At 43.8% G+C, this 27299-nt stretch overlaps 1 protein-coding gene across 3 annotated transcripts; it reads right to left on the bottom strand.

The window, feature by feature from the left end:
• Nucleotides 1-603: 603 nt before the first annotated feature.
• TFRC (transferrin receptor) lies at nt 604-27299 on the bottom strand. 3 transcript variants are annotated; one of them, XM_073359077.1, is made up of 19 exons: nt 27196-27299; nt 20348-20420; nt 18293-18503; nt 17122-17338; nt 16749-16883; nt 15719-15815; nt 14411-14533; nt 12304-12399; nt 11850-11989; nt 11196-11356; nt 8276-8395; nt 8078-8163; nt 7889-7952; nt 7505-7572; nt 7351-7412; nt 6751-6832; nt 5070-5294; nt 4272-4412; nt 604-3768 (listed from the first exon to the last, which is right to left on the bottom strand). In XM_073359077.1, exons 2-19 carry the CDS (start codon nt 20378-20380, stop codon nt 3526-3528), a joined length of 2304 nt encoding a protein of 767 aa, XP_073215178.1. In that variant the 5' UTR covers nt 20381-20420; nt 27196-27299; the 3' UTR covers nt 604-3525. The 3 variants fall into 3 exon arrangements, with proteins under 3 accessions (XP_073215178.1, XP_073215179.1, XP_073215180.1); XM_073359078.1 differs by lacking the exon at nt 27196-27299 and adding an exon at nt 27059-27180; XM_073359079.1 differs by lacking the exon at nt 20348-20420 and having other exon boundaries at nt 27196-27282.

Raw genomic sequence — 27299 nt, 5'->3', positions numbered from 1 at the left:
TAAACCCAACTCAACAGCTGTTGATCTAGTTTCTCCCCCTTGGCCAAAGTTGCTACAATACAGTTATATGAAATTTTCTATTTTGCTGCAGGTAGGCACCACAATTCCTCAGCAACTTCTCCGACCAGGCAGTTTTGCAGTTACATTGCATGTTTCCTGCATTGTTCCATGGAGTCAGGCAGCCCATGGATGGAAGAGCCAGCTGTGTAGGAGCCAGGAGGTTGTGAGTAGCTAGAGCTAAGTAGCTGGGCACACCTGCAAGGAAGTCAGTTCTTGGCAGAACCTCCCAGACTGTCAGCCACTAAGCCCCACATGTGAAACAATCAAATCACCACTGAGAACAATTTGTTACTCAGATCATCCAATAGCCATAGGCATTTGGATAGTGAGGGGAGGTATTTCATGACTGTAGCTGGGGAATTTGGAGCCTTTATAGCACTAGGCACATGGCATTGTTTATAAGTCACTGTGCTAAGCAAAGGACAGTGAACTGCTATAAACAGCATAGTGCTTTAGGTGGATTATTAGGAGTCTAAACTGGCCTGAGGAGAGGTGGTCAGTATTTTACAGTCACTGATGAGATTGAGATTCAGAGACAGTATGGAAGCTTTCAAGTTTTATGTTTTATTTAAGGAGAAGCAGGTAATGCAGGAACAAAGCAAATTAATCTCATCCCAAAGTCAAATTTTAGTACAAGAGCAAGAAAGTATGAATGGAACCTGTAGTAATGAGTTACTACTCATCTAGCTACAGGACAGAGTTTTATTCATGTGCTTAGTAGCAGGCAAAGTTTACAGAATCTAAGAATTCAAGGTGCATGCAAGTGCTATGGCAACTACTTCCAACCACAACATGACTTTTACCAGTGAAACAGGATTGAGACTGAGTGCCACAAGGTCACCTTGTAAGTAGTATCAAGGTTGCTGTGGATGCCATCAGAGCAGAAAATTTTAGGGTATGCACTTGAATTTAACTGTCTTTTATGATGGCCAGGACCAACTTACAAAGCTCATTAATGGAGTCTCAGGGCTTGTTTAAGCCTCAAATTGCAATAGCTACTCTTCCCCATCCCTGAGCTGCCACTGAACAGGTCCTGTCTAAGTTCTCTGCAGATTCAGCTCCAGCACAGGGACCAGGAGTCTAGACCAGTTGTATTTAAGTGGCCCACATGGAGGGCTCAGACCAGCACCCTATTGTAATGGGGCAGGGAGATCTGCTTTTTTGCTGCAGCCAGAAACAGCAGCATTTAATAGAACCTAAATAGGCTTGAAGAACTTACCAGTGAAGTACTAACATATTGGAAGGAACAAGGAAGTCTACTTGGTCTTTGATTAGTGAGCAGATGGGGACCCCCCTAAAGCCTTGCTGTCTGCTGAACTGACTAGTCTCTAGTGATGCTAGGTAGATTGAAGTACAAAATCAAAGTGCTTAGATATGCCACAGTGAGACTGAATGTAGCTTACTAAATAGTGGAGTTATCAAAAATCCAGCACTGTATGTTCACTGTATCAATTCCTCAAGCCTTCATAGTCAATTCTTCACCTTTCTCAGATAGGTCAAACAGCCTTACTATTCTAATATTTGCTAAATAGTCAGACCCAGCTGTCACATAACTAGATAGATTATAGCACAACTTGAAACAATTTAACATACAAAGTGGGTTTAAAAACATTCAGGTACAGAATACACACTAGCATTTACATCTGCAACACAGGAAAGTGGAACTAGGATTGCAGGAATTTGAGGATACATGTTAGATACTAACCATCAAGCTCTGTAGATGTCATTGCATGATAAGCATAAGAAAATTATGGGAAACACTGTTCCCGATAATTACATACACCCTTAGTGCAACATATGGAGAACACTGCCTCCGATATAACACTGTGGTAGGCAAAAACTACCTTGTTCTTTATACATTATGGAAGACACTGCTCCCGATAATGTGAGTTAGGTTTTCATGATACATAAGGTACTGGAAATTTTGCAGCAAAGCTGCCATGTGATTAAATTGCTGCCTGATCTTAGAGGTACAAGTCTGCATTTGTGTACAACACCCTAGGCTTAACAAGGGTTGAGCCAGGGCTATGGTTAAACCCTATTAATGCATCCTTAAAGGTCTTATCTGCCAAGCTCAGAGGTGCTTTTCTTGCACTATCAAAGCCTAAAGCAGGTTATGGAGCTGCACTCACTGTACAACTACAGAGGTTGTCAACTGAAGCAGGGTAAGAGAGAAGCCTGACCTCTGGGCTAGGCAGCAAGTCCAAGGGAGGCTTAATTGCAGTTATTTTTAATTTGTTTGTATCAAAAATTTAGGGTTTTTCAGGAGTCACTTTAGAAATGAGCGCTTTTAGTACCAGATTAAATGCTTATGCAAGATCTCCATATCTGAAAACCATGGAAAGCTGAACTGGTAATTTTCTAATAGATTTAAGCTTCATGGACCATTGCTTCATTTTAATATTTGAATGCAAAATTCCAGTATCATGTTCGATTGTAATAGCAGATGCTGCTTTTATTCAAAAACGACAGTATAACTGTCATAATTATGGAAGGCACTGCTTCCGATAATTATCTTCTATAAAAAACCACACCATTTATAGTGAACTCTGTCACTGATAAATAAATAAAAAAAATAAATAACTCAGTACCAAATGAGAGCCTTCCTGTGAGTTTTGCCAACTTACTTGGCCAAACAAAAATTTGGCAAGCAAGGACTTGATTTCATGAAAGTCCTCACAGCAACAGGGTCTGAAGTGTCAGCTGTAGCCATCCAGAACTATTTGTTACCATGTGGTCCCTTTTATCTGAGGGACTGAGTGAGGACACTGAAGGGGGCATAAATTTGGATTTCACCTCCCCTTTGTGATGTAAGTTTCTTTAAGGGGTTAGTCTTTGTCACCTCTTCCTGGAAAGCCAAGATGGTTATTCACATGGTAACTCATGTATTAGTCAGGAAGTTCTGAAGTGTTTAGCCATCCTATTTCAGCAGCTAAGGGCTACTGTGTGGAAAAAAAAAATCAGTTTTACTTGAGGTCAAGGTGTCTTCACAGCCCCAGAAGGGAGGCTGGAAACACTTCTGAATTTCCCCATAAACTGTTACAAAGGCCCATCTTCTGCCTTCACTAACTTTAAGACTGACCTCAAAAGGGAAAGCCAACATTGTCTACCTGAGAGTTTTTAAAGGTACCTTCCCACTCAAAAAGGTACCAATTTAGTTTTAGATCAGAATTTATATTTCATTAGACTGTCTTGCTTTAATCAGTCTGACCTGTTTATTCTCAAGCAGGACAGAAAGGCAGCACCACAAGCAGTAGTGTTTAGTGAGCATAGATTGAGATCCCTGCTTGAACAGCTGCTGGTGAAGTTTCCCCATCAAAAATCAAATTTGGAGTTTTACTTGATCAAAACGTAAGTTTCCAAATACCCTGTAAATAGATTTAGTGTAAGTGTTCACTAGGTCACTAAGAATGAGTGGGGTTCCCTGTTTCTGTACCCCAGCATTAAGGTTGATGCATTATGCATTTAAAACTCATTGTCTATGTTCCAAATGTCACCAGATAAGGCATTAGCAGCACCCTGAATAGTCCAGGTTGCCAGAGCCAGTTGGTTCTTGAACAGGTCTGGGTTAAAGGCACTTGGGTTGGTCTTCCGGAGGCTCAAGTGATCCAGCAAAGCTGACAGAGTGTGGGAACCAGAGCCAAAGAAGATATGACGTAGAGGAGTATCCTTTGGAGACACGTATGGAGAAAGGAAGTGGTACTCCACCTTAAGAGGAAATGTAAAATTTAGAACTGGATATTGGACTGAATTCCTGCAGGTGTCAGTTCTTGCACTGACATAAGTGGTGAAGGGGCCAAAAGCCAGGGATTATCTAGGAGCTGGAAAAATTCAGAAGTGGGTTCAACAGCTTCTTAGTGTTTGTCAGCTAGCAGCATCTAGACATGTTTCTAGGGGAAGTGAATTAAGGATTTACCAGGGCAGTTGCATGGGGCCAGATAGGCATTTCCTAATCCAACAGTATAAGCATGAAGTGATGGCCACTTCATAAGTGCAGGCCCTCACCCAGGAGGGCAGCTCTGCCTCTTAAGGAGATGTACTCTGTACCCGCAGCCACAACAGCTAGACCAGTCACTGGGTATAAATCCAGTGGACTTTCATTGAGTCCAGATATACAACTGAACCTTCATGAAGTGCTCACTCCACTGGATACTGGACTCCTTTGTGGAGTGAGTGAAATCAACTCTTGTAACCAAGCTCAGAATACTTACTTTCATGATGCGGTCATTCACCAAGCGGCAGAGGAGCTTGTTGTTAAGGTCAGTGTTTCTGAAGTCTCTTGTCAGCGCAGCTGTAGCTCGACTGAAGTCACCACGGGCAGAATACAGCCACTGAAGGGTCAGATTCATTCCCTGGTAGGGAGAAGAATTAGAGTTGGGAATCTGAGTTGGTACAAATCTTAACCAGAGACCACTTTGAAAGACTGAGGGCATGGCCACACTAGAGTTCACAGTGGTGTAGCTGCACTGATGCAGCTGTGCAAGCTCTCCAGTGTAGAGACACTAAGTGGACAGGAGTGCACTCTCCCATCAGCTTTACTGTTCCAAAGCAGTGAGAAGCTCTCCTGCAGACCTAGTGCTGTCCACACCAGCACTTATGGTGGTGTAACTTGTCACATAGGGGTGTGACTAAATCTCACCTTTAGACATAAATTCTACTGAAAAACTGAACTGTAGGCATAGCCTGAGTTATTGGTAGCTTTTTTAGGCTGAACATTGCTCAAGAAGTTTTTAACTTAACAGCTATACCCTTCAGAGGCCCTTTTAGAAGAGCCCTTCCAGATGAGGATGTATTCAGTCTGGGCATGTGACTGCACCACTGCTAATGGTAGTTGGCTCATTTTGCCAGTCACTGCAGTGGGGCTTTTGTTGGCAGCCCCAGGAATTGAATTGGCAATGCTACCCTCTCAACCCTAGCTTATCAGGTGGGGATAAGACACTGGCAGATTTCAGTGTTTAGGGTTAGTGGGGGAAACAAGAAACAACTTACCTTAAAATTAGTTAACTTACTTTTATCTCTTGTTTATATGGGCTAATCTTCACTATGAAGTTGAGCAATTCCTGGTTGTATTGCTCATAGTCCAGGTAAAGTTGGTGATCATGTGTCATCTTAATAGCCATCTGGCCAGCCACTTCTGTAGCTGTCTGAAGCAACTTGTCCAGCTGAGTTACAGATGAGGCAAGTTTGCTCCAACTGTCCTGCTTGGTGCCCATGTAAGGATATCCTTCCTCATCCTGCAAGGCAGAAAGCATTTGCACTCTGAATTCTTACTTCTAACCCTGTTTTTAGAGCATGTTTCTCTAGCTGTGAGTTTTACTCTCCTTGGCTGTACTGTAAGCAGTACTAGACTGACCTGTTATCTGCAGTCACTTCTCTTCCCTCCCATGCTGAACTTATTTGGCACCTCTGCCAAACACTCATTCTGCCCTACAGAAGGCCAAGCTGAGGGATAAGGAGGTGTTACTTGTATGCATGCCAGCCCCACCACTTTGGGTTGAAGTGGGCAGCAAGCAGCTCTGTCAAGGTTTCCAGTCTACTGTGACCTGCTACTACTCCACAGCACTGCAGCTTTACCAACAAACTCAGATGTCAGCCACCAAGGGATGTAAGGGCTCTCTGCAAAGTAAGGAATACCCAAGTTCCACTGGCAAGAATACCTGCAGATGTAACTTCTTGTTTAAGTAACCACCCAAAGAATATCATGAGAGTTCCAGCAAACTGCATGATCAAATATTTGCAGAAGCATTAATACAGGTATCAAAAGTTGATAAAGTTTGGCTATGTAGAGCTAAAATTTGAACTTTGATAACTGACTTCTCTGCTCAGCTAAACTTTGAGTTATTCCTATAGTATGTAGAACAAGCAGGTTATTGTGTTCCAGTGCTATTAATTCTATAGATAGTAATGAAACATGGGACATCTGGGTAGACAGGAATTCTAGTTCCATTCAAAAGAGGCTTGTGTAGGTTTGTTTAGAAACTCACATCATTAATATACAGGCCTCATATCTACATACAGGAAAGTAGATCAAGCAGTGTCTGGAACACAGTGAAGCCATGGAGAATTGTTTAGTTTATCATAATTTAGTCTACTTAATGTGTGACTAAATGGCTGAAGGAAGAGTAGAATTTAAGTCTTGAGTAGTTGAGGAAGTGTTTGGATGAGAGCCAGAAACAGATATCTAGTCTAGAAGTAACTGCTCTACCTCTTGGCCACCCATGTACTTTTAACAGTCTGATCTTGCCTTCCATTAAGGAACTAGGAAGCTGCTCATACGAGATTGCATTCACTGGCTAGAAGCTGAGTACAGAAATAAGATAGTATAACCCTACAGCTGTGCTGCCCTGAGGTTAAAGTTGACCCCACTGTTGAGTTCAGCTTCCACATTAGTCCAGGAGGTGGTAAGAAGCCTGAAGCCCTGGGAGCAGTGGAATCTGCCAGGAGTTGCGCCTTGTGCTCTTTGGCAGATTCTAATCCACTGACATCAGTTATGATAAAACTACTAGATGAAAGATGTCATTAGCACATGTACTTGATCTAGTTTCATCTTATCAGAGCAGCTTTAGTTCTTCCAACTAGCTAGATCAGGAGAGTCAAACCTATCACAAGTTTACTGTTAAGCTTCCTTGCTAAGTTGTATTTACATTCTTACTTCATTTGGCAGAGGTTTACAAGTACAAAGTGACTTACATCATAGAAACTGAATGAAACGGCTGGGATTCCTGCATATGCTAGAAAAGGGAAAGCTGCATTATCCATACGAAAGGGAACACTGCAATGAGAAATATTGGCATTGTTACTCAGAACTGTAGGTTACCCAATCCAATGTTTACAATAACTGAAGCTTTGAGCTAAAAACAGATGGCCACACATGGCCAGGTGGCACAGGGGATTCCTGTTAAAGAAGTGGAGCACTAGCAAGCCAGTTTCTGCAGTCCCATAAACACCAGCATCTCCTAGAAGGTTGTTCTTGGAACAGCTGGAAAGCTAGATTGGATGTGATCTAGTTTGAACATGACATTCCAAACCAAGTAGTGTACTAAACTATTGCACCACTGACATGGGAATGAAGTCATAATGATTAGGAGGCTGTCCCAACGGCTTGCTGTGGTTCAAGGATTTGAACAGAGTATCAAATTTAGAGCTAAAGCTAGAGCGACTGCCTAGTCAGTATTCCTATATGGGGGTTTATTAGGAGATTCATTTGGGGGGTTCAGAGAGGTTAGATTAGCTTTGTTGCTCCAGATGAGCTTTTTGAAGTTACTGTTCAAAGATGAGCAGGAGACTTACACTTTTTTGGTCCAGTCAGAACCAATGTGGTCATACAGACTTCTATTTTCTGGATACTTCACCTGCAATAAGGTGCAGAGTAAAGTTACTGTTCAAGTACTTCCCTGTATACCTGGATCATGGTTCAGATTAGCCCAGAGAGACTAGGACTCACCTCCATCATAGTCTGCTCCACTATTTTGTACAGCATTGGGCTGGCAGAAACCCTGAAGTTTCTTGAACCTGTGATGGTAGAAGTTAGAGATTTGGAACATGTTAGCCAATGCAAGTATGAGATTATAGGAATAAAGTTGTATCGTGGTTTCTCTTTAGCAGCAGTAATGACTTTCAGTGCTTTAAGACACAATATAGTACATGAGCAGCATTAACCCAAAGCACCCAATGTACCTGCTATTCCAATTACTGGGCACTGGTAGCTTCTTTGGAAAAAACACACAAACACTTAGCCTTGTCATTTTAGAGCTTCACATTGGAATGGTTTTTGACCGGTTCTAATTTTAGAGTTTTGTAGATTTGCTGACCAGAGAGCAATAGTTACCTAAAACTGCACCATCCAGGTTGATGTATGCAAAGGCTTTGGTGTGCAGTGTGGCAGAATAACCCTAAAATGGGAGAAAACACGATGCCTGTTAATAGGCAGTAACTTTTGAACTGTAGTAAAAGCAGTTCCAGACAGAGGTATGCTCTGATTAATCTTGGTTTGATCAGATGCCTTTTACTTAGTTACCTCCAACCACTCAGTGGCACCAACAGCTCCAAATTCTCCTGCACTCCAGCTGGCAAAGACAATGCTTCTTCTGGGCTTATAGTCACCTTTAAATAAGAAAAAGAATTGAGATCTGGGCTCCATTACCTTATGTAAGGTTTTTTTGTCCCCCCCACCCAAGCAGAAAGTGTACTTGGGCTTAATTGTCTCATGGTTTACCTGTTTTTACCATAGAAGAAATTGCACGGGCAAGCTCCAGCAGCATGGTTGTTCCCACACCAGCCTTTGCTGCTCCAGGACCCCAGGAATCTCGTTGGGCTCCAATCACAACATACTGATCTGCAAAGAGGGCAGGAGTGATGAGATGCAGCTGTACTATTTCAGAAATCAGTTAGAACCAAAATGTTTTGGCAAAACACTTTCCTACATGTGATATATGGAAGAGTAAACATTTTGGCAAGCTGCATGCAACCTTTAGGGAAAAAAGACTGAATTTTAAGAAGGCTCTTCACTAGCTCAGCATTAGGGCCATTCATGAACAGAGTCTGGTCATGTCTGAAATGACATTCAGCTCAGAGCCAAGTGTACAATAGAGGAAGATTGTTGGAGGTTCCTTGTAGCAGGATTTAAGGCAGCTAAATTCTTTTGTTATGCATGCTAGTTCTGATTAGCTTAAAAAAATTAGCCAGGCTAAGGAAAAAGGTCTTTAGATCTGGTATAGTGCTTAGATTATCCACAAATGCAAAGTCATAAAATATATATAGTACATAATCAGCAATATGCCAAATTTAGGTGAATAAATTTAAACACAGTTCAGTAGTAGCATCCAAGTATTTAGGTACATCACTCAAGAAAAAAGTTAGAGAGTTGGTTGTGGAAAGCAAATCTAGTAGTGAGTGAAAATTGTCCCTCAAAGAGAAATGAGTACTTGTGGTTGTCCATTTAGAAAATTTCCCTCATGGATTATATCAATTACTTTCCCCAATGTGCTTATCAGCACTCCAGCTCAACCTTCCTGCTATTGAGGATGTTTGGTGATGGGACATTATGTAGATGTTCCTTGATCACCTGATGGTGTCCGACACCATGAGTTAGTGCATTCAGCTGAATGCACTGACTGATTCTGCATTCTCACTCGCTTGTTACTGGGGTGCCATATGCCCAGGGCTTTGGGGATCAGTGCATGTGCCTGAACCTGGTAACCCTTTGCTCTGGCCAAAACCTTGAATCCTGTTTATTTCTCCACCTTTTGAGCTCAGATGGAGCAGAAGGCCAGGGTCCTGTTCAAGGCCACCATCATCTTCTGGTCCTCACTGAGGACTGGCTGCAGTTGGTTCCAGGGATGGTGTTCATGTCCACCTTCCCTACAGGTGGTGGGATGGTTCTGACTAGGTGATCCTGAATGGTGTTATGCTGTAGCTGCTAGGACCTGGAATGGGGCTTGTAGCTACACAGGATGTGGGGTAGTCTCATTGCATAGCTGTGCTTCCTGCATGGCTTGTCCCATTCCCATGGGAGATGGCTGTTCAGTGGAATCCAGTTGGGCTGGGCTCTGTGGATGAACCTAGTTAGCAAAAATTAGGTGAAGCTGCCCCCAGGGAGGAAGTGGCTGCTGGCATCCCACTTGCCTGTCACTTTGACTGTCTTGCCCTGGTTCAGCTTCCATTTTAGGTTTTCTATGTATTGGCAGCAGATAGCATCCTTCAGGTCCTCTCCAACAACGTTCTAGCTTTGGAATGATGCTTGTGCTCTGCATGCTTCACCTGTGGCACCAGGACTCCCAGCTCCTGGCATTCCCTGCACCATGTCTAACAGCAGCCAAATATGCTTCTCCACTTGTGGGCATGTGTCCACAGCAAAGTTCCCCCCCCATCTCTTCCAAATTTGCCTTCCAGTGAGCTGCTCAGGTAGGTGGCAACATCTGGTTGGTGGGAGTCCTGGTGATTTGCTTCTTGATGACAGCAGGAAGTGTTATACAGGATGTTCCCCACCATGGTGTCCAGGCACATGAGAAGGCATGACTGATCACTGCAATGAGGGATGTTGGAGCTGCCCTGCCTGACAGAGATGTACACCAGTTCATTGCTGGTTCTCTGGGGAAGAAACATCCACTTCACTACCTGATGGCGTTTGCCTTGTTCAGAGGTACTTTTGCTATTACAGATCCCCTCATGACAAAGTGATATGGCAGGGGAGATCAGGAAGGTGTTTATCTTCTGCCATGGTGCCAGTAGGGAGGAACTGATCCTGGCCACATTTTGTAGGATCTCTGATATCCTCAGGAGTCTGCTAAATGCAGAAACCTGTGGGTGTGCCAGATGTTGGTAGGCTTGCTTGTCCAAGGAAGATCATGGGTTCACTTGGGACCTGAAGTGGTGTTGCCCAGACCAAGTCCCTTCTCCCATTGATATGCAGGGATGTGCATTTCCTAGCATCAAAGTGGAGTCCCATCCAGTTGGCAGTCTGGCAATGTTGAGCATTTCTTGCAGACTCTCATGGTTGTGTGATCAGTCTCACAAGTGCTTTGGAGCAAGTAGTCATGTGTATTTACAGCGCTTGGAAGAGTGAGGCTCAGATCCTGATGGGGTCTTTTGGCATTACAAACTAGTCTACCAGACCTGTAGACTTATGAACAGGGCCTAAACCATAAACTGGAACATGCACTGGTTTGCATAAATTGGTTTAAAATCCTTTTAGTTGGATTGGTTCAAATGTGTGTAGACAATGGGCAAGTTTAACCAAACTATTACTAGGTGCAAGACCACTTAGCTAGAGAACTTGGGAAAGTATCATTAAGAGGCAGGCCAATTCAGGAAGTAGCATGCTTACTCCCCATGAGTGGTATACAAATCAGTTCTCCCACATTTATCCTTTGATTTTCAATGATACTATGTTATGGGGAAAGGTTTTCATTTTGCCTGTTATCCAGTGGCCAAGTAAGAGAAAGTAGCTATTTGCTTAAAGATTTCCATGTAATAAGGACTTGTTACACACTTTACTTATTCAACAGTAAGCCAAAGAAGTTGAAGTTCAGGACTCCCCCAGCCCATTCTCCCATGTAAGTTATGCCAGTTACAGGCTAAACTGGCTTCTAAATGAGGCCAGCCTATTCAATGAGATTTTAGTAACAAAGCTTTACCTGGTTCATCAAAACCCTGGATAACGCCAAAGATGTTATGAATTTTTCTCTGTACCATTTGATTGTTTACTTCAAGTGTCACTTTGGTGTTCTGTGACCTCATTTTGTAAACTGAGAGGCTACCTCTCCACTCTTCAGAGGGTACTTCTCCATTCATTTTCCTGGGAGGGGAGGGAAAAAAAAAATCAGGTACTTTTACTTCATTGTCACTTTTAAGCACCTCAGAGCCTTACTATGGTGGAAGTTAGTTAGTGACACTGGCAAGACTAGTTCCAGATTTTAGCTAACTGCATGCTGGATTAAGAGTGCACTCCATTGGTGTAATACTGGGGAAACTCCAAACCTCAGACTGAGAAGCATACCACAATTTTCACATCGAGACATTTGTTTAAAGCCTGCATTTAAGCAATGCTATAGGCCAAGGTTTATATAAAAGATATCAGGAACAGTGGATACAAGACTCCATTTGCTGAAACAGTCAAGAATTTGGGAGTCCTATATTGATGAAACTGTACAAGCTGTAGCTCAATATACACATTGTTAGATGACAGGAGGAGAGCTCTGCTTAGAAGGCCTCCTAGCAATTTCATTGATTACTCATAGGGATCCAATTGAGTTACTGACCCTTGGTAGAACACCTGTAGGCAATATTACCTGAACAAATTTCCTGCAGTAGCACTAGAGATTGTTTGGACAGGAATGCCTGGGAGTCCAGAAGATTTAGCTGGTGGGAACTGAGTGTGGTTGAATGAAGGGAAGCCAGGGGTGAAAGGGTCACCTGTTCCTAGATGAGCCTGTAAATGAAGGATTGTGTGTTATATGCAAGATACACATAATAGTTTAAGGTCTGTAAGAGTGAGGTGCTAGAGGTCTACCTAGCAGTATTGTTGAATACAGCCACTCTTGTATTTGCAAAACTACAGCTGTCCTTTATCAATATGGCCTGGCATCAAGGAACCATTATGGTTAAGTTTACGTAAGTGGAGAATCATTTCTAGAGGCATTATGCAAGAGACAGCATGTTTGTGTTCTCTAGGCAAGCATGCTATGCAGTCTCCCTTTGCATCTTCTAGAGGGAAGCCAACCAGTGTTCACCAGTAGTACTTACATGTCCAAAGAGAACCTCATCATTAGGGAGTTTGTAATCAGCAGGATCAGGGTATATCAAGACACCTACTGCATTCAAGCCTTCAGCATTAGCAACCTGGAAGTGAAGGTGAAATGGATTAAGCTGAAGAGTCTGTGCTATGTTAGTGTTACATGATGGACTCTAAAGGAGAGAATCAAGGTTGCTTAGTGCAACTTTACAATGCGACCTCTTGTCCATACATGTTCACATACTAGCATAAGTCAAGACTGTTACACAGGGACTTTGCTGCCTCAGTGTCCAGCACAGACCTCCTCTGGAGATGAAGCAGGGTTATGTACTGAAGGAGACTTGTCTAATATAGGACTCCTGTTTTCATTTTTTGAAAAAGTTCAAATGTGTGTAAGGGATTACAGGAAAGGAAGGGACAGTGGACTAGATGGACCTTTATTCTGACCCAGCATGGCTGTTCTTATGCAAGTTATTGCTAAGTGGCTTGGAAAATTGGATTCTATCCATGCTTCTGCCATAGCTCCTGTGTGATGCTGGGCATATCATTTAACCCAGTCTTGTGTGGTCACTGTTGGTTTTATTTTTTGGGTGCTTGCATTGAGAGCCTGGTGGGGAATTTGCAGAAGCACTATACAGATGAGTGCTGTAGAAAAGCCCACGCTGAACTTCCACCTTCAGAGTAAGGTTTGAAGAGTATAGGATAACTAAGTTAAGGAGTTACTAGCTGCTCATTAACTGAGTACTATCCACCCTGGAGCAGTGTTCTATGGAAAAAACAGGCTCATTATGGTAGTCTAATTACATGCCCACATGGGGCAAAATTAAGGTTACAAGAACAACCTTGGTGTGCTTGAGTGGGCAGACTACCCATTTCTCCCCTAGCCTATGGGCCTGCCCTTCCTTGTCCTGTATCTTCCCCATCTCTGGCTCCTGATCCATTACTTCCTTCCCCACTCCCTTATCTAGCTTGGGCCAGTGACCACTCAGTCCCAGGTTCCTTCTCTGGGCACTCAGCTCAGCCCATCCCAGTGCTTTTCCTCTCCACTTCAGGAGCAGCTTCTTCTATGCTGCCTGGAGCTTAACAGACAGGCTCCTCTACTCCATTCTGGTGCCTGGAGCAGCTCAAATCTGCTATTACAATGAGCTCTACTCATCCCAAGACTGGAGCATGCCCAACATGGACAGAATCTTTGGCCAATTTAACTGTGAAGGTCTAGTGAGATTCTAGAGAGCATGGGCAAGAGTTTCAATACCTTAATGGACCAAGTCTGGTCAGCTTCTGCAGGAGATGGCAAAAGGCACACTGACCAAGGCCACCTTCCTGTCAAATTTTAAGTTCCTGCTCCCAAATATGGAGCCACTAGAGTATCTCAAAAAAGGTCAGTTTCTTTCCTAGGGGGTAAAGTGTTTCATTGGTCTCATGAGTGGCTGAAGTTGGTCACTTGAGACAAGGTGGCATGGAAAGTTTCTGCTGAACTTCAACTGTTTGGGCTAAGCTGTAAGCCATTAAAACAGGGTCTTCTGGCATTACGAGACCCTGGAAATCCTCTTCCCATTAGATGCTGGGAATAGACAAGGGATGGATCATTTGATATTGCCCTGTTCTGCTCATGCCCTCTGAAGGAGCTAGTATTGGCCACCAGCAGAAGACAGATTACTGGGCTAGATGGACCATTGATCTGACCCAGTATGGCTGTTCTGATGGAAGCGTCACTCAGTCTTTATAGGCAATGCTACCAGCCCCACTGAGAAGAACTCCAGAGTGTTTAGTCACTAGGCAAGTGATGAGGTTTACATTGCCTACTGGGGGGGGGGCCCAGAGTACTCACTATTCTCTTGCACTGTAACTGAGTTAACTGAAGCAGGCTACTCCTTCCTGCAACTGTGGGCCAGAAGTAGTGGCAGCATGAACAATTTTTGCCAGGCCCATTCACATGTCAAGGAGGTACACTCCTCCTCTCCCCAACCCCTGCAGCATTCAAATACATCTGGACTAAGCTAAAGGCTGATCTGACTAACCAGAAGATGACAGTTCTAAATACTAAAAAGTGTCCTAAGTTAGCTAGATGATCTATGAACACACTATTCAGAATAGGAGCCAAGAGCTGTTACTTACCTTCTCAGCAAAAGAAGTTTTCCCAGCTCTAACAAGGACCACAGATCCATTTACAGGGGTATCCATCTTATTTAGTTCCTGAAAGTCCTCTGCCCGGCCATAGTTAGCATAGACTAGTTTACCCTGGAACAAATAAGATGTAGTTGCAGCAGTCATTGATAACTCACCTAAATCTCTCTAAAGCCATGGGGCCTGGACCACTTGTCTTATTTACAGGAAGATAATAAGACATCTGAACTCATGCAGCAACTTGAATGTCCTAGCTTCAACCAAGTCTCATGCATTCAGCAGCAAATTATCTGGGTTCAAGTTATAGCAACTCCCAGCTGTTAGACCACCAGCTTTCTGGGCAGAGGTTCCCCCTGTTAGAGGGTGATCAATTGTTCTCCATCTTCAGTGAAGGTAGGACAATAGTAATAGGCAGCGGGAGATTTAGTTAGACTAGGCTACTTCTTCCTCCTCCCCAATATCTAACCTACAGTTAGTTAAGTGCTGGAATAGGCTTCCAAGGGAGGTTGGGGTATCCCATCATTGGGAGTCAAGAAGAGGTTGGACAAGCCTGTCAGGGATGGTCTAGGTATTTGGTCCTGGCCCTAGCACAGGAGGAGACTTTACCAGATGACCTCGAGGGCCCTTCCAGTCTTACTTTATGATTGTTCTTGAAGAGTTCCTGGATGGGCCCCTAGCCAGGAACCCTTGAGGAGGGAAGCAGCCACCAGCTACTGCAGGCCTTGGTGATGGGGGGGTTGAAATGGGTTTATGGAGATCCCTCTACTCACAAGGGGAGTTGCAGGGCACTTACCATAAGTGGTATGAGAGAGAGTTTAGACAGACATGCTCATCTTGGTGATAAGCCAAGTGTTATTTACACCTATTAGTAAATATAAAATCCAGGACCAGAGTTTAGTTTACTAGGTGTGGGTGTGATGGTAAGTTCAAGTTCTAACTTTGAGAACTCTTGCTTCATGGGCTGGAGCTTGGAAATACTTGGGCCATGTCCTCAATGGTAAGCCTCAGGAGGGACTATTCTGCAGAGCTGTTCTGCCTAATAACCGGTGGTTTTACTCCAAACCACCATATCCTGGTCTGCTTGGCTGTAAGTGAAGCAGTAGTCTTGTGTCTCGGGGTGGAAGCCAGACACTTTAGAATAATTAAGAATGAAGTATTAAGGAGCCACTAACAGTTCAAGTCTCAGTCCTAGAGAGTGACTTGTCCACAAGTGAGATTAACTGACTTGTCAGTTATCCTCAGCACATTCAGACTTGTTCTTTTAAAAAGTAGTTTGCTATTCAAAGCTAGGTAACTTACTGTTGCTGTTGCCCTTGCACTGTACGCCACATACCCATCAGTAATTTCATCTGTTGCCGTTTCAGTTGAAGACTCAATAGTCACTTTATTTGGTGAGCTATTAGACAGCAAGAAACAGCATTAAGCAGAGCTAAAGTACCAATTCTAAAAATGGCAGATTAGCAAGTTGCTAGCACTAGCCATTTACTATTTGATTATTCAGCTTAAAAATAGTTTTACCATAGAAATATGGTTTGGAAGTATAAATCTGACATTTATGTTTAAGTGAAATGGTGAGACCTTATGCTACTCCCCAATGTATACAATAAGCATTAGTTGTATATATGGCCCATAAAGCTAGTTTAAGCCAAGCTGCACAAAGCCTACATTTAGATTATAGTAATGACCTTCTAGGTGGTGATGTTTGGAGTCATTAACCCTGAAAAGGGATGACAGGTGCTTGTATGCAAGTGTTGAGTGGAGAAAGAATTAGGATACTTAGGGGACCACTAAGTGCCTAAGTTCACATATGTGAGCAGTGTAGAAATTAAGGATTACTGCTTTCCCACTCTCCAAGTATGCCTTCCCATAACACTAAGGATTTGAGCTGATAGGGTCTTGCAGGCCAAGACAAGTTTATGACTATAGCTACAGGATCTATAGGATGTCCCAACAGAAACAGGGCTGTATTAACTGACAACTCAAGAGGCTAAAGACTCCTGCACTACTTTGGTAAAAGCAAGTCATTATTCTATGACAAGCTTAGTTCTACAGTTTAGCATTGTGACAGATTTTTACTAACTCTGTCTACTTCTGTAAGGCAGGCTTTTAAAAAAGTTTTCTGACTCTGAGGCACCCCAGTAGCCACTACCACAGGCAGTAGTGAAGCCAAGAGAGACTTTGGCTTGGATTTCCCCTCAAACAAGGTTAGCTGGCCTGAGAGTTAGAGACCTCAAACATTTGCTCTAGCTGAAGATTTTTATGGTTGAACTAGTAAGATCCATGCCTGAAAGAATAAAAGCAGCTTACTGTCTTTGGCATATTAACATACCTGCCCTGGACCTGCAGTGTAACGTAGTGCTCATCATTCCAAACTTTATCCAGTTTGAAATCAGTTAACTGACCATGAAGATAGCTAGCAAGACTTTCATCTGTTTCAGAGCCAGCTTCACAAGATGTCAGCTTCCTGGAATGGAAGGAAAATGTAAAGGCACAGTTTGAAAACCAGCTACCTAGTACAATGCCAGGTTGTGAACAAGCCACTTAACTTTTTAGCCTAGATCACACTCACGATTGTAACTGAGGTGGCAAGAGTCTTCAGTTATTTAACACTTGTTCTACAGGAACAGGTAGGTGGTTTCAGATTAGCGAGAGACTCAGGATGTGAAACAAACAGCTCTGACTAGGACTTTGAAGGATGTTACCTGGCATTGTTAAAGTTTACAGCTCCCAGCTTGTTTGACAGCATCATTTTGAGATCCTTCCAGTAAAGGACACGTTCAGTTTTAGGCTCTTCCATGTACTCATCATTATCTTCTGGGGAAGGTGTAATGGCAGGGTTTCCACATGCATTACTTCCATCTGAACAAGTGCTAGTTGCCTGCATTCTCCCACGGTAACTCAAGTAGCCAATCAGAAACCCTAGGGAAAAAGATGTTTATACACTACAAAGCCATTAAAAAACCCGAGCCAATGCAGTGTTAACTCAAGCCCCTGACTGTATTCCAAGTAGTTGAGTTTTATTGGGAGACTAACCTGTTCCTATGCAAGCTTTGGAAGTTTATAAACTGTACCAGCTTTCCTAAGTTTCACCTTAACTGATTCTATATTTTAAGATACAATGTGGATAGAGTATCCTGTACCCTACTGATTAAATTTATACAATGGGTCTCCAATACCATTCAGGTTTTATTTAGCTGCATTTGCTTTGAGTTTGTATTACTGTAACAAAACTAGTTATTGGGTACTAAAGCAGGAAGTCCACATCTTCCTTAAGACCTACTTGATCTTCTTCCAACATTAATGCACCTATTGTAGCTTTGTTCCTCTGTTAGCTGAGGAAACACTTAGTTTCCTCATAATACTGCTTGCCCTTCTTTGCTTTGATAAACATTAAACTCCAGATTTGTAGTAAAATAAACAGGTATTCACACCGTCAGCCCCAGGAATGAGGTACAATAGAACCTCCAGTCAGTTCTTAACTCTGGGTCAACCACACCTCATTTGGAACTGGAAGTACGTAATCAGGCATCAGAAAGCAAATATAGTACAGAACTGTGTTAACTGTAAGTTTAAAAAATATTTGACACGGTAAGGAAGCCATCTGTGCTTGTTTAATTTAAAATACAGTTAAAAGCAGCATTTTTCTTCTGCACAGCAAAGTTTCAAAGCTGTATTAAGTCAATGTTCAGTTATAAATTTCTGAAAGAACCATACGGTTTTGTTCAGTTATGAACAACCTCCATGCCTGAGGAGTTTAACAGATTCTACTGTACTGTAGTCTAGATGGTCTATTGTAAGATGCACACTGAAGAATCACTATAACAGCATAGTGTGTCTTGGTACTTCTACTTTGTAGAATTCCTTTCATCTTACCAATTAAGAAGAGGAGGCCTCCTGCAGCAACCTTGCACCAGAGGTTTCTCCTACTATTCCTGGGTTTTGCTACACGGCTATGAACATGGTCAGTCATTCCATTTTCTCCAACTTCCTCCTCTTCAGCCAGTTTCATTTCCACATGACTACTGTCTCCATCCATTTGACGAGCCAGACTGAAACGGGTGTATGACAGCGGCCCACCTCCAAACTAAATTGGAAAGACGACAGATGAGTGAGAAATATGACTTGATACTACACAAAAAGCCTACTATATTGCTTGTTACAATCTGGGATTTGTGTTCATTCCAGAATACATGTAGAAGATCTTATTTATGTAGGACCCACTCTAAAAGCCAATGGTTTAACTAGTTAGTGATTAGATCTGTCTAGAGTCACCAGATTGGATGTTTGCTGTAAACCCACAAAATTGGGATCTTCACATTTAACTCTGCAGTCAACCTAAACCTACTAGTTAAAGGTAGTGTTCAAGAATGTCAGCCATCTTTTAAAGTTTTTAATGAAAAAGGGAGTTCAGGACTTTGATAAAGTGCTGATAAGTAAAACCTCTAAGGCAGCTCTGTTTTAGGTGTTGACACCCACACCTGCTCTAGAGCAAGCACAGGACTAAGAACTCATGTTTTGACTTAGACTTTAGATCATGATGGTCCCTTCTGACTGTAGTCTGATCTCCTGGATGTTGCAAGGCCAATGAACCTCACCCACCCCTGTAATAGACTCCTAACTTCTGGCTGAGTTGCTGAAGTCCTCAAATCATGGTTTAAAGACTTAAAGTTAGAGACTCCAACATTCACACTAGTTTAAACCTGCAAGTGAACCATGCCTCAGGCTGCAGAAGGAGGCCAAACCCCCCCAGGGTCTCTGCCAATCTGACCTGGGGAAATTCCTTCCTAGCCCCATAGGGTGATCAGTTAAACCCTGAGCTAGTGGGCAAGGCCCACCAGGCAGACACCTGGGAAAGGATTCTCTACAGTAACTCAGAGCCCATTTCATCTAGTGTCCAGTCTCTAGCTGTTGGGGATTTTTGCTACTGGCAGTCATGGATTGCCTACAATGGCATGTGGCCTGTCTCTTCATAGCATCCCCTCCATAAGCTTATCAAGTTGTCTTGAAGCCAGTTAGGTTTTTTGCCCCCACTGCTCCCCTGGGAAGGCTGTTCCAGAACTTCACTCCTCTGAAGATGAGACAGTTGCCCAATTTCAAACCTAAATCAGATGGCTAGTTTATATCCATTTGTTCTTGTGTCCACACTGGTGCTTAAGTAACTCCTCTCCCACCATCACCCCCCTTATCAGAGCTCTGTTTCACACCACACTGCCCCCTACCAGTCTCTACTAACAGCAGGAAAAAATAAGACCCACAAAATTCAACTTACTGCTCCCTCTAGGTGAATGCAAAGGCAATTATCTAGAGTCCTTTTGCTTAAAAAAAATCATTAGACTTCAGGAGAGTGCTCCTGCCAACAAAGCTGCATTCCCACTGCCACTTGCAGTGGCAAAGCTTATCTTTCAGGGGTGGGGCTTTAACCCACGAAAGAAAAGTTGGGTCAACAACTTGGCAGTATAGACAAGCCCTTAGTCTGTATGAATTCTACACAGAAGTCAGTTTCCCTCTGTCTTACATCTTGGCCATTTTTAGCTTTCCTGGTGAAACTAGGTTTAAAAAAAATCATATCATTTTGGCAATTTCTAGCTGATGGTGGTTCCTCCATTCCCACCACCAATATATTCTAGTTAGAGTGACCAGTGACTTCATATGCCCAACTCGACACCATGGGGTGGGGGGAAGAAGGAAGAACAATTACCTTCTGATTTCAGATTTAGGTCACTTTGACTACGGGCTTTTGGGTGCTCAACCTGAAACTTCACTCTTGAAAAAAGCCATGGCCTAAGATCAGCTAAGATAGGAAGAAACTCAGTATCTAAAGATTGACATGTAATATTTTATTCCTGCAAGTGTTTACTTGCTCCTATCTTAACTTCCACCATAAGCAGTGTTCAGACTACAACAACATTACTAGACAGGAAATCTTACCAAGTTGGAGATTGCTGATCGAGCATGATCCATAGTTTCTTGAACTAGCTCCCTCCAACTCCTTGACTGAAACCTAAAATTTCAAAAGGCATGTACACATCATGCACATCAGACTCACCAGCATTACTTAAATCTGCCAGATGCAATACTGTGTTATACCACTTTAGAGCTATGGCAAAAAGTTTGTAAGTGATTATGTAGAAGTAGCTTCTTTCTATATGAAGTATTTCTGGGCCTTCATCTTAACTACCACCAATGTAGTTATTCAGTTTTGCCAAATACCATGAGTTGCAAGATAATCCAGGTGAAGCTAAATGTGCAATATTTGTTCTGGTTTGTGTGCTGGAGTGGTGCTAAGGTCAGTATTAACAGTGATGCCGTGCCCTAACCAAACTACATCCCCTCCCCATTTGAAGACTTGGTGTGGGGGAAGAAGGGAGGAAACAGTGATTACCTCAGCTAGCTCTAATGGGAAACTCCCAAGTTCAGTCTCTTAAAGTCCCCAGACCTCAAGTTCAAGAAACAAGCTAAAGTTTCAGTCATCTATTTTATTAACTAGACCTTATAGCTAAGAAGCTATGTGTTTTAAGTGTAACCTTTGTAATTGCTAAACAAAAACTAGAATATATTCACAAGCTCCCATCCAACAAGTAATCCTTATAGCCAAGGCCAGGACGAGTAGTTAGTCTTAAATCACCTTTTGTTTTGGAACTGTTAGAAAAGCAAATCCAATATTTAAACACTTTAGTGAAGGGATTACCATGGCAGGGGAAATACCAATGTTTTTGTATTGGATTCCTAGTGATTGACAATAGTCATAGCCACCATCTGATCTAGATATCAAGTCCATCCCCACTACATTTTATTGGTGGAAGCATACTAAGGAAGCATCCCTACACTTCTTTTGAAGTCCAGTGCCTGGCAGTGAGCATGTGGGCTCCCAGAATGGCACCAAAAAATAGTTTTTCCAACACCTAGAATAGTTCTCAGCCACTCCAGATTGTACCCCTTTCAGGAGTCTGATTCATCTTGCATACCCCAAGTTTCACCTCACTTGAAAACCACTTGCTTACAAAAAAAGTCAGACAAAAATACATGTCTCAGTACACTATTACTGGGGGGACAAAAACCCCCAAAACTTGTTTTGTCTAATATTTTAGAGTTTGTTGACTTAGCTAGCACTTTTTATGTAGCCTGTTGTAAACTAGGCAAATATCTAGGTGAATGATGTACCCACCAACCCCCCAGAAGACCTCTGCTAGGGTTATGTGTACCCCAAGTGGAGAATCATTGATCTAGAACCAACTAACTAAACTTAAGGTTAAATAAACCTGTTCCAAAGATTACACATGCACATCTTATGCGCTGGAAGTGTTTCACAACCCTGGCATTTTTTGCTAATTGAATGTAATAAGCAAATTGTGTTGTCCTGCATTGTACTGAACATCTCATGATGCCCTCTGGAAGGGAGTGCAAGGTAAGACTTATCACTAAGGTTAAGTTGTGTCCTAGTTATTTTTGGTAAATTCAGACAGGTCATGGACAACAAAAAAGTTTGCAGAAGCCTGTTACTTGTCTGAATATGAAAATAAAGGGGGACCCTCTGCCACCCTAAGGCATGGAGCTAACAGTTCAAGCAGAAAATGTCAGAGGCCTCTGAAAGTCATGGAACCTGTGACTGACAGAAATTTTATCCTTAATCATTTACCTGATAGAGCTGTAGCCTAAATAAATTTTAGGCATGGAAGTTATTTGACTCTTCCTCTATCAGCCTCTCAATGGGAATTGCAGGTGCAGATGTTCCTAAGCATTTTCTATTATAAGACCCCATTTTCAGTTGCTTGTAACTTTGCCAAACTAAACATTTGGCCTGAAATCTCCAGGCCAGACAGCATCAGGCACAGGCTGTTTTAACAGTGGAGAAGAACGGGAAGGGAGGTGGGTGTGTCCCCCATAACCATTAGAACGTCTCTACAGAAACTGGAATTAAATCCAAGAGTCATTCTTCTGCTGTCAGAAGATAACATGAAGCACACTGGCAAAGCATGATCCCTCCAGTGACTTGTCCCTAGAGGATAGTAGCCTGCCACCATAGCAGTCACTCAGCTAGCATAAAAGGACTGCGCTGACCCTGCTGATGTTACAACTGGGGTGGAGTGTCAGTGGTTCCACATGATGCAATTTTTGGATTTTATTGTTAGAGATTAGGGGTTAAATGCTAAACTGAAAGAACATTAAGGATGAGGAGTCAGCACTTGAGTTAGGAAGTGAGAGAATTAAGGTTGCCTCTGTAACCTTAATTTGACTCCCCTTGTGCACACATCATGTAATTAAAGACTGTATCAATTCTAATTTTCTAGATGACCCCTGTATCACTCAGTGTATGATAGATAGTGCCCTGGGAATCAAGGCTGTGAAGTGAATGAGGTGGTTGTCTATAGTACCCTACTTCATTTGTTGAAAGTAGGAGAGCAGAAGTATGGTCTTATGGGTAAGCTAGTTAGAATCCAGTTCTCCAGGATGGCATTCATCTCTGCATATGCCAGTGTTTCTATGCGATGCTGGGCAAGTCATTTAAAACCAGACTTCACAGGTGACCATTAATTCAGCACATCTGCAAAAGCACCTGAAGTCACATGCTGTTTTTATAGCCCTAAATATAGTGCAAGTTCAGGACCTAGGTGTCTCAAATTGGGCATCTAAAGTTAGTCAAACCTTCTGATAATTTGGCCATAAACTCTGCACTTCAGCTCCCCAACTGAATTGGGAACACCAGCACCTAAACTCAAAGGGATATTCTGAGTTTGTTTTGTGAATCACTCAGATACTATAGTGAGAGCACCATACCTACAACCATGAGGAGGTTAATCTAGTATCTGCTGCCAGGTTTGGATAGCAGATTAAATGTCACTTTAGGCCATAAGTTAAGTGAGAATACTTCTAAACTACTCATTCACAGAATGAGGCAGGTGTGCTGTAAAAAACAGCATGTGATTATAGTGCATTTATACAAGGAGCCAAATTAAGGCTGCATGGGCAAATTTTGGCCTTTCCTGAGTGCTTGACTGAGCAAGCACAGTTTTTAGTAAGAGTTTTGCTATCATTTAGTACAAGTTTTAATACCCTCATTATTGGGGGCTGACAGAAACATACTGCCTTCCCAAGCTGACAAGGAGTTTTATTTGATAAGTTGACTCAAATTCATTCGTTTAATTTGAATGAGAATAATTTAGCTTAGTTAATAAGTTATAGAAAATAGGAAGTATTACTTGATGTTTCTTCCCCAGATGTCTCATCTTAGATCTTAAAGAACCCTAGGATGCATAAGTGACAACTCACTAAGTGACCATGTGGTGGCCTATAGAACCTGTTCCCTTTAGCCAGATATATTTGCATCCTGTTCAAGAATCACAAGTTAACTCCAGCAATGCCAGTGCACAACAATAATCCACAAAAGACTGTTCATGCTTCAGGCCAGGTCTACACTACAGACATAAGTTGATGTAACTTCATGGGAACTTTTCACACCCCTGAACATCATAGTTGCACCAACTTAACTCCTGGTTTAGACAGTGCTATGTCAACAGGAGAGCTGCTACCATGGACACATCTACTGCCTGTTGTGGAGCTGAACTACACTGACAGGAGCAGCTCTTCCATCAGAATGGGTTGTAAATTCATGTAGACTGTGCATCAATGTAACATGAGCTGTGCATTAAGGGTACACTCAATCAGCACTAATACCCTTCTGTGGAACTGAAGCATCTTAACTCCATTTTGAGATGAGGCACGCTGGCCAAAAATCTGATTAGCCTATACCAATCCCACATCCAGAACATCTAAATCTTGTGAATTCTTTCTGCAGATTGCCTATCCATTCACAGCTAGATCTCTTATCAAGAGATGGTACGATGAGAGTCTGGATTACTACAACATCCACTTCTCTGGCTTTGACACCTGCAGTCTTACCCCATTCAAGACACCAGCTGCAAGGATTTCCTCAATCATTCTGAGCATCTCACCCCCTTCTGTAACCCTCTACTGGCTCCTCCTTCTCCATCACAAACATAACTGCTTAGTTTTGTTCTCAAATCCTTCACATCCTATTCTTACTGTACTCAGTCTCTGGAGAAATGGTCTGAAGTAAATAGGATTAAATCCAATAAGGACAAGGGCAAAGTACTCCACTTAGGAAGGAACAATCAGTTGCACATATACAAAATGTGAAAGGACTGTTTAGGAAGGAGTACTGCAGAAAGGGATCTGGGGGTCATAGTGGATCACAACCTAAATATGAGTCAGTGTAACCCTGTTGCAAAACAAAACCACTACACATTTGGGATGTTATTAGCAGGAGTATTGCTAGCAAGACCAAAGTAATTCTTCCGCTCCACTCCAGTAGAGGCCTAATCAGTGTGGAGGAGTTGTGTACAGTTCTGGATACCACATTTCAGGAAAGATATGGACAATTGGAGAAAGTCCAGAGAAGAGCAACAAAAGTGATTAAAGGTCTAGAAAACATGACCTTTGAGGAAAGATTGAAAAAAACTGGGTTTGTTTTGTCTGGAGAAAAGAGAGGGGACATAACCTTTTATGTGTTTGAAAACTTGTTACAAGGAGTAGGGAGAAAATTCTTCTTAACCTCTGAGGATAGAGACAAGAAGGGCTTAAAATTCAGCAAGGGCAGTTTAGGTTGGACATTAGGAAAAAAGTTCCTAACTGTCAGGGTGGTTAAGCACTGGAATAGATTTCCTAGTGAGGTTGTGGAATCTCCATCATTGGGGATTTTTAAGAGCAGGTTGGACAAACACCTGTCAGGGATGGTCTAGATAATACTTAGTCCTGTCTTGAGTGCAGGGGACTGGTCTAGATGACCTCTTGAGGTGCCTTCCAGTTCTATGATTCACTATTAAGTGATTCATTCCTGCCTCTGATTGGCCAGCGATGCCAGCCTTCTTCACTTGCTTATATTTTCAAACACCTTCATGCTTTCTCCCATGCTGCCCCCTCCCTCTTGGGAGAAGCTCCCCACAAGAAAGCTACCTCACTATCCTTTAAATCCCTCCTTAGCTATGATGCTACAAGCATCTGGTCCTGGATTTCCCAATAGGACCATCTGTCATTCACCATCTCCTTGTACTCTTTTTGGTCTATATTACCTGCTGTAATGCTTTATACTGATGGTCTCTACCCCAAGAGCATACAAACTGTTGCATTTAGCACAATAGGCACTGGTCTATAAATGGAGCTCCTAAAAGCCACTGAAATATGAACAGATAATCCAGGGGGTGTACATCCAGGTTTTTGCTAGACACCCAAGAAACCACAGTTGGCTTCAAGTCCAGAACTGGACATTACCCTTAGCCACTTCCCTCCGTCAAGTGGAAAAACCCATGGCAAACATAGGTCCCTATGTACTGGCCTATAAGTGCTACATGAACTATGAAGCCAAGTTAAGATAACTGAGCCAAGTCAGTAGTGAAGTTTTCCTACAAACATGATATCCCACCCTATAGGCAGTGCTCTGCTGCTGCCGCCGCCTAGATAACTGTTGAAGGTACCCCACCTTTCAAGTGAATGACTCCACAACTTCTAGGGAAGAAGCACAGCAAATATCTTGTGCCGTGACACAATGCCGCCACCACATTAGTGCAGCAACAGTGGAAGTACTTTGGTCAGTCAAATGCCAGGGTGACCTAGACCTGCTCTGACAAGGTTAGACAGCTATAGCCTGCCTGGACTAGTACTGCCTCCAGCTGTCCTTACTGCAATATACAGAAATGCTAGTATAGCCTACAGGTTTCAGAGGAGCAGCCCTGTTAGTCTGTATTTGCAAAAAGAAAAAGGAGGACTAGTGGCACCTGAGAGACTAACCAATCTGAGCATGAGCTGTAGCTCAGGAAAGCTCATGCTCCAATAAATTGGTTAGTCTCCAAGGTGCCACTAGTACAGCCTAGAGGCCACAGGCTAAGGAGGCTCCTCACCAGCCCTGACTTCCCTTGACAGTCCAAAAGGAGAGCTGCAGACGTACAAAAGGAGGGGGTGAAATAATAATACCACCACCCTACCCGTCACCACCACCCTGCCACGAGATGGCAAAACGCCTCTCTCTTGTCGACCTCAGGACGCGAGAGAGAGATGCCGGCTGTGACAGGAGCCATTTTGCCACGCTCCACGAGACCACGCCCGGCCCGTCTTCCAGCCGGCGCAGCGCCAGGCCGCGTGGACACTAGACACGGGGCTCGGGCCGCCTCCGGCCCACGGAGCCGCGGGCGGCAGCCTCGCAGGCGCCGGGGCCAGGCCGCGGGACGCGCCCCGTTTCAAGGAGGGGCCGGGGCCAGACACCTGGTGACGGGCTGCGGCAGGCCCAGGGTGACCCCCCCCCCCCCGCCCTGCGGGGAGCTCGCGGCCTAGGCCGCCTCGTGAGGTGGGGGGGGAGGGGGAACTGCCCGGCCAGGAGCGCGGCAGGGACGCCGGGCGCCGCGCCCGCAAACGGCGGCCCCGGCTGCGCTCAAGGTCACCGCGGCCCCGCGGGCCATGTGCGCGGCGCGGCAGGCAGGCGGGCAGGCGCCCCGCCCCAGCCCGCGGAGCCCACGCGCCGCGTCAGGAACTGCCTCCCCCGCCCCGCCACCAACGGCCGGGCAGCCCCGCGCGCGCCCACTGCCGAGCCCCGCTCTCCCGCGCGCCCAGCCCCGGCCGCCCCGCGCTCACCCGCCACAGCTCAGCGGCAGCCGGGCTCGCGCCGCACGTAGGCAGGGGGAAGGGGAGGGGCCGCTTGTGACTAGGCGCGCCCGGAGGGGCCGGCCTCGGCTCTCCCGCCCGCGCCAACGGCCCGGTCGGCCACTCACCAGCTACCGCTGCAGCCGCCGTCTCCAGCCACCCGCAAGGAAGGGAGGGAAGCGGTGCCCCGTTTTAACCGGCCGCCGGCCAATCAGCCGCGCGGAGAGGGGCG

Source organism: Lepidochelys kempii, chromosome 9 (genome assembly GCF_965140265.1).
Source record: "Lepidochelys kempii isolate rLepKem1 chromosome 9, rLepKem1.hap2, whole genome shotgun sequence".
Taxonomy (NCBI): domain Eukaryota; kingdom Metazoa; phylum Chordata; order Testudines; family Cheloniidae; genus Lepidochelys; species Lepidochelys kempii.
This window is presented reverse-complemented; position numbering and strand designations above follow the sequence as displayed.

Excerpts from the sequence above, each read along its gene's own strand:
- TFRC (XM_073359077.1), bottom strand. The coding sequence starts at position 20,380 with ATGGATCATGCTCGATCAGCAATCTCCAACTTG. Across the intron at positions 7,953-8,077 it reads GTGCCACTGAGTGGTTGGAG|GGTTATTCTGCCACACTGCA; the intron begins GTAACTAAGTAA and ends CTCCCATTTTAG. Across the intron at positions 3,769-4,271 it reads TGAATGACCGCATCATGAAA|GTGGAGTACCACTTCCTTTC; the intron begins GTAAGTATTCTG and ends TTTCCTCTTAAG.